Source organism: Drosophila willistoni, assembly GCF_018902025.1.
Source record: "Drosophila willistoni isolate 14030-0811.24 chromosome XR unlocalized genomic scaffold, UCI_dwil_1.1 Seg143, whole genome shotgun sequence".
Lineage (NCBI taxonomy): Eukaryota > Metazoa > Arthropoda > Insecta > Diptera > Drosophilidae > Drosophila > Drosophila willistoni.
Window position 1 is genome coordinate 8,305,271 of NW_025814056.1, and position 17,455 is coordinate 8,322,725.

At 38.8% G+C, this 17,455-nt stretch overlaps 6 protein-coding genes across 6 annotated transcripts in view; 3 read left to right on the forward strand and 3 right to left on the reverse strand.

Moving 5' to 3' along the window:
- Positions 1 to 7,331, reverse strand: part of LOC6645365 (IQ motif and SEC7 domain-containing protein 3) — a 46,407-nt gene extending 39,076 nt beyond the window's left edge. The window contains exon 1 of the mRNA XM_023177530.2: positions 6,770 to 7,331. Within this exon, the coding sequence (XP_023033298.1) occupies positions 6,770 to 7,095 (326 nt within the window). The 5' untranslated portion in view covers positions 7,096 to 7,331. The remainder of the gene's footprint in view (positions 1 to 6,769) is intronic.
- An 890-nt stretch (positions 7,332 to 8,221) lies between these two features.
- On the forward strand, positions 8,222 to 9,287 carry LOC111518977. The gene is made up of 2 exons (XM_023177464.2): positions 8,222 to 8,449; positions 8,519 to 9,287. The coding sequence occupies exons 1-2, from the start codon at positions 8,336 to 8,338 to the stop codon at positions 9,041 to 9,043; spliced, it is 639 nt and encodes a 212-aa protein (XP_023033232.1). The 5' UTR covers positions 8,222 to 8,335; the 3' UTR covers positions 9,044 to 9,287.
- A 790-nt stretch (positions 9,288 to 10,077) lies between these two features.
- Positions 10,078 to 10,937, forward strand: LOC6645644 (nucleoside-triphosphatase THEP1). The gene is made up of 2 exons (XM_002068284.4): positions 10,078 to 10,349; positions 10,402 to 10,937. The coding sequence occupies exons 1-2, from the start codon at positions 10,307 to 10,309 to the stop codon at positions 10,914 to 10,916; spliced, it is 558 nt and encodes a 185-aa protein (XP_002068320.1). The 5' UTR covers positions 10,078 to 10,306; the 3' UTR covers positions 10,917 to 10,937.
- LOC6645645 (DNA-directed RNA polymerase III subunit RPC5) lies at positions 10,906 to 12,615 on the reverse strand. Its single transcript, XM_002068285.4, has 3 exons — positions 12,536 to 12,615; positions 11,404 to 12,468; positions 10,906 to 11,334 (listed from the first exon to the last, which is right to left on the reverse strand). Exons 1-3 carry the CDS (start codon positions 12,572 to 12,574, stop codon positions 10,990 to 10,992), a joined length of 1,449 nt encoding a protein of 482 aa, XP_002068321.1. The 5' UTR covers positions 12,575 to 12,615; the 3' UTR covers positions 10,906 to 10,989.
- Positions 12,616 to 13,053: 438 nt separating this feature from the next.
- On the forward strand, positions 13,054 to 14,148 carry LOC6645646 (methyltransferase-like protein 22). Its single transcript, XM_002068286.4, has one exon. It carries the CDS (start codon positions 13,152 to 13,154, stop codon positions 13,995 to 13,997), a length of 846 nt encoding a protein of 281 aa, XP_002068322.1. The 5' UTR covers positions 13,054 to 13,151; the 3' UTR covers positions 13,998 to 14,148.
- A 111-nt stretch (positions 14,149 to 14,259) lies between these two features.
- LOC6645647 (all trans-polyprenyl-diphosphate synthase PDSS2) lies at positions 14,260 to 16,299 on the reverse strand. Its single transcript, XM_047011871.1, has 4 exons — positions 16,086 to 16,299; positions 15,512 to 15,906; positions 15,252 to 15,441; positions 14,260 to 15,188 (listed from the first exon to the last, which is right to left on the reverse strand). The coding sequence occupies exons 2-4, from the start codon at positions 15,877 to 15,879 to the stop codon at positions 14,382 to 14,384; spliced, it is 1,365 nt and encodes a 454-aa protein (XP_046867827.1). The 5' UTR covers positions 15,880 to 15,906; positions 16,086 to 16,299; the 3' UTR covers positions 14,260 to 14,381.
- Between the last annotated feature and the right edge of the window lie 1,156 nt (positions 16,300 to 17,455).

The following is a 17,455-nucleotide window of genomic DNA, read 5'->3' on the forward strand; positions in this document are numbered from 1 at the left end:
AATTATTTTTTTTAATATAATTGATTTGGCACCCTGTATCAAGTCATAGATATTCCACATTTTTCAGGATTTATATTCTTCTTCCATCCATACACACACACGATCAGAAGTCACGCATTCATCCGACAAGTTCTTTTATTATCCATGAATAATTACATGCGAATTTATCTGTCTAACCACGCCCCTCCCTCTCCACCTTCCACTACACACACACACACATCAATCCACTCGATCTCTAGAGAGACTAGACTATTATTTATTATGCATGCAATAAACAACAACAAAAAAAACAATGTGTTGTTCAATTGAAAAATGAGATCATCGATTCAGTAGGAAAAAGAACAATAATTAAAATTATTTATTTATATATCTATCCATTGTGAAATGTTTAATAAACAATGTCAATGGCATGGGGCATGATATATCCAAAAATACAAAATAAATAAATAAAACCAGGGGCTAACTTCGACCGTGTCAAAGTTTGTATACTCTTGCAAGTTACTCTTTCCTTACCTAAAGCCATCAAAGTGGAAAAACGATTTATCTAAATATGTTTTGCGAAAGAGCGGCCTACCATCTTAGCATATCATATCAAATAAAGAAGTTATTGATTAAAGTCACTGTTTTCGACCGATCGTTCCTATGTGAGCTATATGATATAGTCACCCGATCTTGATCAAATTTGGCACAGTCATTTAAAGGTATAATAAACTCAATAATATCTCAGAAAATAACGAAGTTTTTGAGAAAAATCACTGTTCGTGACTTTGACGATCGTATGGGAGCTATATGATATAGTGGTCTGATCCGGCTAATATACATATCCGAGATATATAAACTGTGCAGTAAATAAAAGCTTACATGCAAAATTTCAGCTCTGTAGCTCTTACGGTCTAGGAGGAGATCCTGTCGATCCAGACGGACGGGCGGACATGGCTGTTTGAACTCGTCTCGTCGTGCTGATCAAGAATATATATACTTTGTCTTGGTCGGAGATGTGCGTTACACACTTCTGACCAAAATGAATATACCATTTTTGCAAGGGTATAAAAATTATCTATTGCCAAGTCCAAGTCAGTCAGAAAGACGGTTGCAAATGCCACTTGGCAGCGAGCTTAAGGTCTTTGCGGATTAGTTTTGAAACGAACTTAGCAACCAACGAATAACCAACAATGTAATCAATTAGAGGACATCACTCGCAATGGGAGACACATACCGTTTCGAGTACATGAAGTCAACTCACACACCACACTCACATGTGTGTGTGTGTGTGCTCTCAATGATTGATGTGGCATGCCCATCTGTGCCCATTGCCTTGACAGCAGCAGCGACAACTTCCGAGTTGCTTCCAACAACGGCGAACGGAACTCAACTCGTGCAGCAGCTTGTGTCAATCGTGGCTAAAATAGACAGCCAACTTACTTTACATGGCCATAACTCAGACTTGAGGCTCAAGCGTCCCAAGACTCTACACCATGTGATGTGATGTGATGGTGTGTTCTAGGCCAGTTCCAGTTTCAGTTCGATTTGCTTGCGTCCAAAAATGGCAAGGTCCAAGGCCCCAAGACTTTGTTTTTTTTTTGGCAACAAAACTGTGGGACTTTTGCTCTTTACTTTTTATGGACAAGTGATGATTGCAAATCAGGCAAAAAGGGCTTGATTAAAAACTATTCTTTTTGGACAACAAAAAAAAAAAACAAAGAAATAACAATTAAGTCAACAGCATGAAATCAATTTTTACTCTCGAAGCTTTCAGTTTAGATTTTGAAGAAGTTTGCAATGTCTTTTCACCAGTTTCCCTTGATAGTTTCTTGAGATTTGATATCGAAATTCATTTAAAAAAGATAATCTTATGTGTTTGCTCAAATTGACATCTTTTTTGCCCTTTGTCTTTATTAACTGTTGTATACATTTTTTACTAAATCATTTAAACACCTGAAAACTTCTCAATGTGGTTGAGATGTCAACTATATTGAGACTCAGTATCTAATATGTCCTTTTGATGATCAATTGCTAAATCTTACTAAAAAGACAAGCAATAATTATACATTTAATGCAAAGACATGGTCCAAAAAAGAAAATGTCACACAATTTAATAGATTTTGGTCTGTTTAAAGTGATTAAATTAAAATAGCTAATCACAATAATTTAGCACGTGCCAAATTAACAATTTTAGTGGTTTATTTTATCAGTTGAACTACAAATATGCATAAATAAAAGCGGGAGTTTAGTCGAAAAAATATAAACTGAACAAAACGTTGTATCTTGGACCCAAAGATTAGTTAGTATTTTAGGGAGAGAGAGAGAGAGACAAAGACATTAGCTTATCAATTGACATTTCCAATCAGACATTGTTAAAACTTTTTGCCCAAGTCGATAGAAAATTGTGGAATTAGACACAAAGTTTGTTTGCATTTTAGTGTAATTAATATACATTTCTCTTTCTAGTTCTTTGCTGAGATCACCGACTCCTTAACCCCACCCCCTCACAGACCCACACACACACACACACAACATGGAGCCCCATCCCCCACCTCTTGCATGTGTACATGCATGCATATGTCCATTTTGTAGTATCTTTTAATTAAAAGCAAAAACTTCAAAGATATTTTTGCAGCACGCATGTTTGCCCCGTTCCCCCACTGAGAGATAGATATATCTTTGCTTTTCTCTAAATGTTGCATGCAAATGGAGGGAACAACTTCACCTACTAAGCACAGTACAAAACTCATTAGGTAGTCCCCTTGTCCTCCTCCCCTACCACACGAAAGAGAACTCTGCCTCTACTTGACCTTTTTTTTGTTGCTGTTTTTAAAGAGGGGCGTATGAAATTAATAGACTCTCCATTCGCTTAATTATCACAGACGGCAGCAACAACAACCACTACAATGAGCAAGTGTTTTTTTGTTTTCCAGAAGTCCCTCGAGTAAAATAGAGAGAGAGACAAAGAGAGAGAGAGAGAGGAGAGTCACCTCGCTGACCACCACCAACATCATCATCCCACCATTCAGTGGTGCGAGTGCTGCGTGTGTTTGCTTTATTAGATGATGATAACTGGCTAATGAGTTGAACTGTGGTGCGGAAAGCCAAAAACATGTTGTTGTTGCCTCTGACCAAAAGCAGAAGCCACCAAAGACAACCGCAGCAACAATAACAAACAATAGCAGCAACTGGCTACTTCCTTTCCTCAGTCACTTAGCTGCCCGCGCAATTTACAAACAGAAAAACAGAAGAACGACAAAAAAAAAAGATTCTGTGTTTCTTGTTGCATACTCTAACTAAAAGTTAATGTATAAAGTTGAGTAAAGGGTAGTATCTGGGTTTTTTAGTCATAATTTGGATCATTGATTGATTCCTAACCTCTTGTTGAATTTGAAAATGAATTTCCAAGTTCTTATTGCCTTGGCCATAGTTAAAAAGAACCAAGGCAAGTGGAAGCCTTAGGTTGGTAGGTGCCTCTACTGCCAAAGACAAACCTCAAGGGCCTCAGGACTCTAGTTCTAGAAGCTCTCTGAGAAGGGGAAATCACCTACACTTCTTCCCCCGTTAGAAGGAGAAAGACCACTCATAGAGAAAGACCCAATACAGGTTTTTTAATGTTTGAAACTGATTTAGGACTTATACAGTGCACACTGTTCCAGATGTCTAAAACCCTTTTTGTTTTAAATAGAGGGGCATTCAGAAACTATAACTGTATAATTTATTTCGTAACCCTGGAAAATTACCAATCCCTTAAAGTCAGCTGTTTGTTCACTCTTGAAGAAGTTGTAGATCAAGAAATGCAAGAAATTGTTGCCAATTTTAGTCAAAAAGGTTCTAAATAGTAAATAGGTTAAACGAACAAACTTAAACACTTTTTAAGGTAACTTCTACGGCAAGAGTCGTCAGTCGGACACCTGTACCTTCTCTCTCTCTTTCTCATTACTAACTTCGATCTTACACAATGTCAGCAAAATATCTATTTGGGTTTAGTACGCATTCTCAAATAGTTTTTGGCTTTGGTGGAATTGTTTGCATTTTGTTTGCTAATAGTGAAGAATTCGAGAAAGAAAGAGAATCAATTTAAAGATCTATGACAAAATCGCAGAAAAGTTTTGGATTAAACAAGGATTAACTTCAAAACGTTTGCAGTCGAAAATTTGACCAATTAAAATGTTTTCAGTTTTAAGTCAATGAAAAAAGTTTTAGATTCTAACCCATTCTTTATGGATGAAGCTCGTTAAATAGGGATTCACTTGGGAATATATTGTTGTTTCTTCTTTTGGAAGATTTCATTTGGTTTGATTGCTTGTTATAGGAGTTGACTTGACCACTTCCCTATTATATTTTGGTAAGAAAAACAAATTCAAAGCGTCTTTAATTTAATTTAATAATTATAATCTTATCTCAGAACGACAATCTCACTGAAATGAAATATGCAAATTTTGAGAAATTAATTTTGAATACGATATGATCAATTTTTGTTTTTTTCTTGTTGTTTCTCTTGATCGCTTAGGGTATACGCTACGTCGGTGTTGATTTAAATGATTTCCCATATTTTGCTATTATTATGATGGTTTATTGCTGTTGTTGTTGTTGTTGTTAGCCCCGAAGGTGAGAAGCGCAAAATTTTTGTGAAGAGCCCCCACACGAGACAAGAGAAGAGACTTCTGGCCTCTACCACCAACTGTCCCTGCCCCTGCTTCTGCTCCTCCCCCACTACTACCTCTTCGTTCCCCCATCTCCACTGTATGTGTGTGTGTGTGTGTCTCTTTGTGGCAGAGTCTTTAACTTTAACAGAGGCCACCAAGCAGCAGCAGAGAGATCAGCGGCCAACGGTAAGAAATAACTGCGCTTATATATGTATATATATTTATTTATTTATTTGCGCATAAATGGGGGCTTCACTGGGCATGACCGCATGCAAAACCAACAGAAAAAACCGAAAAAAAAAAACAAAACATAAATCCGTATACGATATTTTTCAGTTTTGGTTACACTTCACCCCTTTTCGCAAACAAAAAACTCTCTGGGCATATTAGAGCAGGCAAAATGTAGCCAAAATTGAGCAATGTAATATAGCCATGTTCAGGCACAATATATGTAAAAAATATATGAATAAAACACAAATCTTTCTATATAATCCTTATACCATCCATTTTAGCCAAGGATAGAGAAATCAAAACACCTTACCTCGCTCTTAAGAAATTTACAAATTCTCAAGAATTTAAGTAAAATATGTAAATTTAAAATAATTTTTGAGTTCGATTTTACTTATTTTCCTTAGTTAAATTGCTATTTTGAAAAAATTAATTTTAACACGATTTTTCAAAACAAAAAAAAAAGGAATAAAAAATATATTACGTACACATCATAATTTTTATGGAAAATTAGCAAAATATTTAGTTCTCTATATTTTAATGCAGATTGAAAGACATTATGCTAACTTGAAAATAAATCCATGAATTTTTAAAAAACTCAAAAAATCGACTCCACCAAAGATTCAAAAGAAATTAAGAATTATTAGAACATTTTGGTGAACTTGATTATTAGCTTGATTTACTTTCAAATTGATATCACTTTTGGAAATCGTTCAAATGTTAGCCCAAGTTACAGATTTGTAAAGTTAAAGTTTTACGAATTTTCAGAATTTTATAAATTCAATTTTTGTTACTTTACATATTTTGCTTAGAACTACATATATTTTGGTAGATGAATAAACATTGTATAAAATTATCCTTTAACAGCTAATGCTGCTATATGGCTAATCCGACATTGAATATATGCGGTTAAAAACTTAAATAAATTGAATAACTCATTCATTTCGTCAGTAGATAACAATAAAATATGAATAACGTCAATATTCTAAATTAAAAATATTTTATTTTTTTTCTGAATTTGTAGGGTAAGAAAAAATCGACATTTTTGTCTTGGTGTGTTACGGTAATTCTGTTTTCTCTTTCTCTTTTTGTATTGTTGTTTTTGTTGGTGTTGCCGGTTTTGTTCTTGGGCCAATTCTTTGGTCTTTTGCATTTAGTTAGTTAGTTGATCGATACATTTATATATATACATATATATATAGAGAATATTCATATTATCTTGCGCACTTTGCTTATTTGCCTTTTGGATTTCGTGTTAATCATACATAGAGGGGAGAACTCTATCTATCACTTGTACTTAACATTGAATTTCCGTGCATTTTTCGTGGTCGTTAATTCTTATCTACCTCCAAGAAGAAGCAGAAGAACAACAATATTTTCTATCGGCAAGGTAAAAAACGAAAAAAAAGTGAACTCAAATTGATAATGAAAAAACCCAATACAAATAGTAACAAAAAAAAGTATATTTGTGATAAGCATTTTGTGGCTGGTGGGGGGAGGGGTGGCGACGACTGAAGGAAAGAGAAAAATGAGTCAGAGAGTGCAAAAAAAAAACCAAAAACGCAATAGAAAGGAAAAACCAAAAAAAGTATCTTTTATAAAAGCGATCAGAGGTGGTTTTATATGTATGGACGACACTGTCGAGTGTCGATTAGCAGTCATTCTCTCAGGTAAAAGGGACAGGTAGCCGGGGCAACAACAACAACAACAATAACAAGAGCAAAAAAGGGGTTGCAAAAATATTTAAGAAAAAGAAGCAAAAAAACCAGGAAAACCAGACGACTTATTTAGCCTGCAGCAGCTGCCCCTTATGACTCAGTCCCCCCCACCCTCTTAATTCTCAGCCCATTCCCCCCACCCATCACTCACACAGTGAATGGAAAAACAGAAAAAAAGGAACTTGCACTCACCCTTCATAGCCATCCAATTCCAAGGGCAGACGTTTCAGCTCCGACATATCCAGTTCCAAACGCAAATTGGAAACTTCACATAGCAAGCGATCACGTTCCATGCTCAACTCCTTAATCTTTGAATGCAGGGCATTATTCTCTCTCAGCAGGTCCTCGACATTGAGACAAACTGATCCTCCGCCAGTTGTGGCTTGCTGTCCTGTGGCTGTTGCACCACCCACACTCACACCCACACAGCCCGTGTCCACCATCAACATGGAGCTGGCCATAAGCAACGATTGAGTTCTTTGATGCAACAGGTCGGATTCCGGTGATATTTCCGACATGTTTGCGATTGTGTGATTTTGTTAATAGCCAGGCAAAGGAAAAAATAATGTAATCTAGTTGATTCACTTTACACTCCTTTGCTTTGCATATTCCTTAGGAGCACAACACACACGCGCACTGCACATACACACCGACACACCAACACGGCGACAAAGAGGAGACTCCACTAGCCGTGGCGGCCACGCACTCGCAATGCACCAAAAAGGAGCGCTCACAACAACAACACTTTGATTGACCAAACAATAAACAAAAATTATCAAAAAAAAATTAAATTCAATTGTATTTCTAATTCAAAGCGGGTAACAATAATACCAACTGATCTTGAATGCACTTTTGATAAAGTGTTGATATATTTTCGGTTTATTTTCACGCGCGACACGCGTCGTTCAAAATAACACACCCGCTCACGTTGAAAACAAAAACAACAATAAGAAACAACAACCACTGATGTCATTTCAGCTTTTTTCCAGCCAGATCTGGCTGTTTGGGAAATGCGATTGCGGGAATGAACAACAGCGGGCAGCGGGAATTTTATTTGTTGAGTGGTTTCTATCGCATTTGACGATAAGTGCGATGTTGAAAATGTATGTATGTCTGTATTGTCCTAAACATTGATTGATGTTAAAATTAATAAATAAATTAATATATTTTTCATCAAAAGGCTTCCCTGCAAAATTCCAAGCGCTTGTGACACCAGATGGTTATCCATTGAAAAGGCAGTTACAAGAATTTTAACTCAGTGGCATGACCGAAAAACCCATTTTGGAATAGTTTTGCAAGAAAAAATCCATTTGTACTTGGTATTTTTAAAGCCAATATTGCAGGACACGCAAAAAATTAATATATATACATACATATATTTGTAAATTAGAAATTTATTTATCTAAAATTTTAGGTATGGACTGAAAAACAATATATAAAAATCACCTTTTTTCCACTTTTATACCGGGGACTACGCTTTTTTTAGCTGTTTTCTTCAGTCGATTAAGCTGTTTTGGCCTAACAAAAAATGACATCACTTACAACAACATCTCGATTTCGCCCGAGCCAAAAAAAAATTTATGACACTGATAAAGTGCAATGTATCGATATTTACGCCAATTTCATCGGAGGGAATCGCTAGCGATTATAGTGTGACCAGCGTTTAAGAACATTGTTGGCTGGATTATATTTTCGTAATTACTTTGTTATAATTTAAGAATAATTCTAATTAATTTTTAACTGGAACTAAAGCTCAAAATGCCACGACCAAAGTCAAACGTATACCGGAAATACTTTACATTCGACTCACAAACAAATACAAGCACCTGTATGGTCGAAAAGGATAACAGACAATGCGGTCATCATATTATGGTAAACAGAGAACGGGAAACGATATTGTTGTATTAAAAAATTTGGACTAACAATGCTTTCAATTAATAGGGTAATCATGGCTCAAATCTAACCAGTCACATCAGGCGATGGCACAATGATTTGGTTATTGAGGAGCCTGAAAGAAATGGCAAGAAACCCAAGCCTAGAGCAGCAATGGATCTGCACGATGAGGTAGATGTTGTCAATATGGCTCAGGTTGAATTGGAAGAGGATACACAAACGTACTACAATGATTCCCAATGGCCCTCGCATACGCCCGATACCTCAACACGTTCGGAATTTGAACAGAAACCGAAAATTAATGACAAGCATGAAGCAGAACTAACGCCCAATTCGTATCTGTATCGTCAGGATTATTTGCAACTGAAACGGGAGGAGCTCAATTGGACTAAAGAGCTCGAGCATCAAAAACTGCAAATGGAAGCCAAAAGACTGGAGCTCGATGAAAAGAAATTTGAGCTCGATCGTGAGCGAAGTCGACAGGAATATGAGCTAAAGAAACTAGATTTAGAGCAAAAAGAACGTTTAGTCAAATATGAACTGGAATTAAAATACGGTAAAACTGTTCCGTAAGCGCATCCAAAAAGGAAGGAAATGACTATATGAATTCCAATTTAATTAGAGCCCTTGCAGAGAAGTGGTACACCAATTTCTAGCCAAAATCTAAATGACTGCCTGAAATTCTGTATCTCCTATACATACATACATAGATATATCCTATTTGTATTTGTATAAAAACAAAAACACACAATCAATGTTATGATAAATTGTTAAGAAGAGTTGTACGAGTTATTCCATATACATTTATATATGTATGTATTCGATCTACTTCGAATCGAATTTAATTAATTTATAAATTTCTATTAAATATTTTTTTAATACATGTGTACATAAATAGAATTAAGAACAAAAAACTACATTTACTTAAAATTAGTCATAAGAATTGTCCAAAATCTGTATATACTGCATGTGTAAATAAAAAGAAAACTCAAATATCCAGTCATTTTGTAAAGTTTGTTTCATTTAAGTAAATTTTGAGCAATATAATCATTTTCGATGCATAAAAAATTTGACCGCTAGGTGGTGTCTTACTAATGTACCGTTATTTACGATGTGTGAAAACGGTAAATTCGTTTCCGTTAGATGATTCGGAAATTCCTTTACAGAAAATTTCTCCTGAAAGCGACAGGGACACGTTCAGTTTGGCATCAGAATGAGGGAGACGGCATACATTTCTTTGTGTTGATATCTATCTACCTATCTCTATCAGTCTTAATTTTGCACAGTCTGATTTGTCTATACAAATATTGTGAGAAAGTGTGGGATCTAGGACTGTGAAATGGGAGAAGTAAGCTCCTGCATACTTAAAATGCAATAGGCTGGAATATTTGCAAAAAGTTTATATCTTTCCAAACGAATTTCCAAAACTTCTTTATACGTTTCGAAAATTGAATTCTTGGTCGGCTTATTGCATACTTTTGGGAGAAAATTCCCCTCGTCAAGATCCGTCTATGCAATCAGTTAATATAAGCTGTTGAGTTATTTTATTAACACTCGATAATAATGTCAAATGTTTTATTGATTAGAAAATTTCAACATATCGAATCAGTTTCTAAAATATTGGAGAATCAAAAGGGGCTTTGAAATTTAATTTTGTTAACTCTCAAAAACAAAAAATCACATCGAAATTGGAAAAAGAAGAGTAAATGCTCCTGATAATATATTTTATACTGAGAGAGAGGAAAAGATTTTAGCTACATATTATTTTTACTTGTGCCACTGTGCCGGGTCATAAACAGCTGTTTGCGCATCCGCCACTTGAAGACACACCGGTTAATGGCAAATTCGACTGGGATTGTTCTAATTACTGGACCACCAGGTAATCCACTTTATTCTGCCTGCAATTTGGTTCTGATTTGTAATCCTTTCAGGTGTGGGCAAGACCACTTTAGTGCGCAAAATCTGTGCAAATCTTTCGGGAGTAAGAAAACTACAGGGATTCTATACCGAAGAAGTCCGGGATGAAAGCCATCAGCGCATTGGTTTTGATGTAGTCACACTGGCGGGACAACGTGGCATACTGGCACGGGTGCAGGACCCATCAGAAAACTATTTGCCGTGTCCCAAAGTGGGCAAATATTCCGTGTATTGCCTAGATTTTGACAAAGTAATTTTGCCCATACTTAATGATAATAAGGAACCGTCTTCATCTTTGTGGGTTATTGATGAAGTGGGTAAAATGGAATTGTGCAGCTTCCCCTTTGAAGACGCTCTCGAGGAACTCATTTATTGCCAAGTGCCTTTGCTGGCCACCATACCCCAGCAGGGACAGTCGCTACCTATGGTGAAGCTACTGAAGCAACAACCTGGAGCTGTTATCTATCATGTGACCGAAAGCAATCGAGATGCTTTGTGTGCAACTATTACAGAATATCTTACAAAATAAATCATTTGGATCTTTATTTAATTATATATATATATATATATATATATGTATGTGTATATATTCTAACTAAGTGCTAGGCATCCGCTAAGGAGTTGGGGTTGAGTGCAGGCGGCGGCATTGTTGTAGATTGGGATTCACTTTTGCGTGTGGAACGTTTGCGTACCCGTTTTGTCTCTTTGGCCCAGTCCATTTCATTGTAGAGCTGCTCAGAGGCTCGCCAATGCAATTCCTGGCGCTGCACTAGATCTGGATGTTTCTGCTCGAACTCCTTATCGGGTGGTACAAGTAGCTCCCAGCGTTTTGTGGCATTCACACGGGCCACAGTGCGAAGTACATCCAATGTTTCCGCTGAAGGCAGCTGAACGGCGGCCATTACCTGAGTACGATATAGGCAAGCAGTCCGAGAGAATCGAAAGAGCTACAAATGGAAAATGGAAGGCAATGTTAATCTCTTTAACAAATGCTGTGCTTAAACCTAATGACTTACTATATAATCTCGTGCTCGTATCATTTGCTCGGCAGTCGCACCATTGGCATGTGAGAGCATTTTCTCAGGATAGACCACTTCCGATCTGGGTACCCAATTGCCATGAAGCAATATGCCCACTTGCGGCAACAGGGCTAGCACTTTATCGGCTGTCACCTGGGGATCGACATGATCACTAAGAACCTTCATCAAATCACTGAACGATAACATGCGAGCATCTTTGAGCAGGACACGCAATTGCTCTAGCAATGGCATCGTCTTAAGCATTGCCTTATTATATACTGGATGGGCCATCATCATCGTGTTCACTTGCTGCACCTGCTCATCATGGGGCAAGAGTTTCCTCAGGTAATCATTGGCATTCAGGGCCAACGATGGATTGGCCTGATGATTGGTTGCATACAATTTGTGCCGTTCTATTTCCGCAGTCGATGAATTCCGGGCATGCCAAAATGCTTCGCACCATGGTTCGTCCATAATTCGTTGCACGAAACTGTTGTAGGTGCCGCCGCGTTGCTCCTTGGTCTTCTTGGCAGCTGCCGCTCCCGGTCCACGTGCAAACTTGACAGTCACTTGTTGTAGCACCTCCTCCTCATCGACATCGTCAGACTGAGCCTTTTGCTCGGCCTTTCGACGTTTGTCATCCTTGTCAAAATGATTTAGGGCAGGTCGCAGCTGGACAATCGATGCCAGTGGCGACAAATGGACCTCCTTGTCCGCATATATGCCCACAATGTATTTCGAAATGTCTGTCAGGGAGCGAGTGCTGGTAAATGCCTGTTTGTCCATTATGCCACGTTTATATGTCGGCCTCTCGTTCGCCTTTGCCGGTCCAGTTCCGTATGTATGCTTGCCATCGGCGGCCACGGCGAATTGCTCAGCCTTGAAGCTGTCATAGTGCTTGGATTCTATGTTCAAGCCAAAGTCAACCTTCACCTCCTGGGTGAAGGGTTTCACACAGCAATTGACGACCACAGCGTCGTCATGATTTGGCAATTCCGTTTTGGTTGGATATTGGAAGAGATAGAGGTTGCCCTGTAGATTCTTTGACAGGAACACTGGGATCTGGGTATGTGATTTCAAAGGATCTTTAATTGCAGCTACTTCATGGAATCATCAATAGCCAACTTACCTCCTCAACAATGGGATCTTCCTCATCTTCGACTTCCATCGCTTGCCAGACAAGATGCACGCTTTAGAGGTAGTGTTGCAAGTCGCTGCAAGGCCAATCAGCTGTGCTCAACACTAAACTTGTTGCCAATACACATTGGGGCAAGATGATTAGAAAAAGAAACAATCAATTGGGATAGTCGCGTTAAAAAATCGACTATTCGAATTCGAAAACAATGTAAAATTGAAAATATAATTCTACATGCACTTCTGTACAGTGTTGGGCATATTTATGGCACCAGATTGTGTGGAATGTTGGTTCGCATGTTTTGACTAGCCCTAAAGATCTGCAATTTAGTATGTACATATTTAAATTAAAAAATTAAAACGTATTCAATTAATTTTTTAGTTTCTAAAACGATTTGTTTCCATTTCACTTTTTTTGCAACAATTGATTTAGTCTTTCATTGCTACACACCACTGTGTACGTTATTTTGCAACGGACACCGAATTCAAATTTTGCTGAGCTGGTCACACTTGTTGCCCAGGGTCTAGGCGACCTAGGGCCAAGAGAGAGACCTCAGATTTTGGCAAAAGGCCTATGTATATATTCATAATGATATAACTGTCTTCCAATAATGTACACAGTCAGCTCGGAGATCTACAGTGAGACCAATTATCAACCAACTCGCACAGAGGATGGCCAGAAAGTGGTGTCCAAGTTTCGTTTCCGTTATCCGGAAACTGGGGAAAAACAGGATAAATCATTGAGCAACATTATTGACAAGGATGGAGATCTGGATGTTGCCCGTCCCCGGCGAGGCGTCATTGAACTTGAACATTCCGTGGCAACCGAATTAAAATTGGTGGGCCTGCAAGTATGGCGGGGTGCTCTGCTCCTGGCGGATTATTTATTCCATCGGCGCGAGTCAATGGCTGGCCGGACCATAATGGAGCTGGGAGCTGGCGTTGGCCTAACTAGTATAGCAGCCGCCATCCACAATGCGGGCCAGGTCTATTGCACCGATGTCGATTTGGGTTGCATTCTCCAACTTATAAGCGGCAATGTTCAAAGGAATCTCAAATTGCTCCATGGTCAAGGTCAAGGTCAAGTGAAAGTAATGGAGTTCAACTTTCTCACACCCAAGGAGGAGCAAACTGAACAATTACTCAGAGCCATAGATGCCAGCGATATCATATTGGCAGCCGATGTCATATACGATGACACCTTGACGGATGCCTTCATACGTGTCATCGATGAGATGCTAAAAAAAGACAATAAAAAGACATTCTATGTGGCCTTGGAGAAGCGTTATGTATTCACATTTGCCGATTGTGATTCTGTGGCACCCATGTATGAATATTTTGTGGCACAGACAAGGTCAAAGCCATGGCTTATAGAGCACCTTCCATTGGATTTTCCCCAATACTTTGAATACGAACGCTGCCCCCAACTGGTGCTGATGAGGATTACCTCACGATAGCTAATCCCCCTCTAGCATTTAGTAATCAACAAATTTCAAGACGTCCCTCATTATGTTTGTACATACATATCTATATATGTAACTAGCTGAATAAATGGAATAAACATTTAAATAGATTATTAAAGACGTCCTTTTGTCAGGACAAATTGATTCATTCGAAGATTGGTGGAAAAATTAAGGATTAGTTTAAACAGGCTTTGTTCAAAATCAAATAACTAAATGAAATTTATGTGAATTTCCATAATTGACTTTAAAGTTTGAGTTAATTTTTTTAACAATCTTATTTTATTTTATTTTATTTAAATATTCAAAAAGATTCTTAAAAAAAAGTTGTATACTATGCTAAAACCCAATTACCCGCAAATTGACGACCATCAACAACCATCACAGATCCTGCATGGCTAGTATGATATTCTCCAATGCCTGTCGAGCATCTGTGGCTGGAAAATGCTGCAGCACCGCAAGAGCAGCTGCCGTATGCTTACGTTGCAGCTCCTTGGTCTTGGCCAGGGCAGGACCAGCCAGTATAGCCTTATGAATCTGATCATAGTCAATATTCTCCACTGACTGTTTGCCCTTCTCTAGTTGGGCATACAAGCTGGGATCATGTTCCAAATGGAACAATACCGGAGCACTCACCAAACTGAATGTGGCATCCAAAGGCAATGTGGAACACTGGAAGGGCTCGGCATCTAAGCAAGCCTGCCAAGCCATGGCCAAATGCTTGCCAAAGCGATATGCATGTCGCTGTAGTTCTTCACTCTGGCCAGCCAGTTTAAGTGATGCTTGACAGGATTTGCCTAGAAGGCTGCCGGCATTTAAAATATTTCTACATTCCCATTCCTGTTCGGGATTGCCCAAAACCTGGGCAATTGGCATGGGTGTCATGACATCATGCTCATTAAAATCGACGCCGACATTCAACGATGGGCGCTGGAAGGTGCCCGGTTTATAGGGCAATGGATTGTTTTGCTCATCGCGTTCGCCAATGAATTCGGATTCGGAAAAGTCACGTACAGCCGACGAGATTAATTCCACGACCTCTTGGTTACGCAAATTGGCCAACTCGGCACTAGAATGACCCAATAGGTAGTCACCAGTGAGCAGGCCAATTTTATTGCCAAACGACATGTCATCATAGGTGGCCACATCCTGGCCAGCTTCCGTGCTGGCCTGTAGATTAACCACGCTCTGCAACCAAATCATTCCCTTGAGCTTTAGTCGGCCAAATATGTATGAGAAATGAAAACTTACATTATGCACCAGATGAGATATTCGAATCATTTCAGTGACTTCGGCCAAAGCACGTTGGGAATGTAGAACCCCAGCGCTCTTATCCTGCTCCACATCCGGTATGCTGGCCGCATGTCCTGCTGCCTTTGACACGAGTAGAACAATTAAACCCCATGCCTGCATCGTATTTTTGCCATTATACAGGAGATGCCTGAAATAAATAAAAATTAGAAATTTTACTAGGACCCGATGGTATGGAATGGAATGTAATGGGTATTTACTTGGCGGTCTTCATCAGTGGATGGGCACTACCCACCAGTTTGCGCAAATGCAATGCAACATTGGCTATCTCATCGCTAAGGAGCCAGCGAAGACTTAGAAACGATGTAGGATATCCAACTATGCGTTCTGCCTCACTGACAGCCCTATTCCAATCGTGTCGAGGCGGTGGCGTAGTCACCTGTTGCTGTTGTCTGCTACTTATGGTTGACGTTGCTGTCCAGCGATGTGGTTGTTGTTGTTGTTTCTGCTGCTGCAAAGTGAAAGTTTTCAGCGCAGGCGCCGCCAGCGCCAGATAACGTTTTTGCATCAGGCTTAGGCTCTCTCCATGGGACATCCTTTGGCTCAGTTGTTGCATAATCCTAAACATTTTTGCTTTCTATTTGGAGGGGATTTACTAATTGCAAAACTTTGTAAATATTTATATCCAAGTGGAAGAATTTGTTAATCTTGGCTTGGCTGCGCTTGGCTGAACTGCTTCGTCGCTTGCCTTGTAGAAAAGTGAAATCTTCGAGCTCCAACTTGGACGTCAACGTCGCCGTCGCCGTTGCTTATGTTCGACGCCACTGCTCTCACCTTCACCTGTCTTGCTGTCGATGCCGCTGCTTTAGCTTCTGCTTTTGTCTCTGTTGTTGCTGCTGCTTCTTCCCTTGGCGGCGGCGGCGGCCCACTTTTACAATTGTTGTTTGCAGTGGAGCCGCCGTTTTGTTTATTTTTATTGCCCCACGCTTTAACATGGAATTTCGGGTTGCCATAACAGGTTTTGCCAACAGGGCTGCATAACATGCAAGAATTAAGAGTTTGTAATAAATGAGTCGCAGCCCTGGTAATTTGATTTAAATGTTGCCGCTGTTTTTGGCCAATTGGCATCTCTGCTGGATTTAAACAGTGGCTTGGCCAACATTCCCTGTATTTCCACGCAAGCAGATAGAACATACCGAAAATACCAAAACGACAAAGAAATACCAAAAAACTCACAGAAATACCAAAAAGACACAAAAATACCAGAAACACAGAGAAATACCTGAGTTACAAAAATTGCAAACTTGTGTGAAAATCCTTATCCAAACAAAAATGTATTCTTGATCAAAACAAACGACAATTAATATAAAAATCTGATCAAAACAAATTTAAATGAATTTCTCTGCAAAACAAATAGTTCGGATTTCTTAATCAAAGCAAGAGAAAATAAAATTAGTGGTTCAAAACGAGCATTTAAATATTTCCGCAGCAATTGACGGGCGATGGTGTATATGTGTGTGCTTGTGTGTGTGTGTGTGTATGCGTGTGTTCCAAGACCTAAAGAGAAAGGAGCAGGAATAAGTAATAAGAATAAAAGGAAAGTGGCTGCAATAAACGGAAACAATCTAGATCTATTGAACGGCTATTTTGAGAGTACCTAAGAAATCAAAGTCTCACATACAAACACAAACGTTTGTATGTGTTTGTATGGAACATTACTACAGAGAAAATGGGAACGGAATGGGGCGAAAGAAAACCTACGAAAGTGGTTGCTGCTGCTGTTGTGAGAGGAATTCTGCCTCTGCTTGCCTTTTACTCGTGTGTGTGTGTGTGTGTGTCTGCATGTGTATTTGTGCAGTGTTGTATAGTGCATAAATTATGATTTCTTTTTTTTTTTGTTTTTTTGTGTTAATTTATTCGAAATTTGTTTCAAAAAATATGGAAAGGCAAAATCAAAAAAATCTACAAGTTTAAATCTGAAAATAAAACTTCGGTTGGGGTCTCAAAATCGATCTGGGGTTGCATCCATCCCTAAACAACACAAGATTTCAGATGCATGCAAGCGAGAGAGAGAAAAAGAGAGCGTGTGGTGCGTATGAGGAGAGAGAGAGACCCGATGTGGACGCCGATGCCGCCATGCACACGCACACTAGCATTCAAAAACTTGTTTGGTAGCTCACTCACAACACACACTCCCTCTTCTT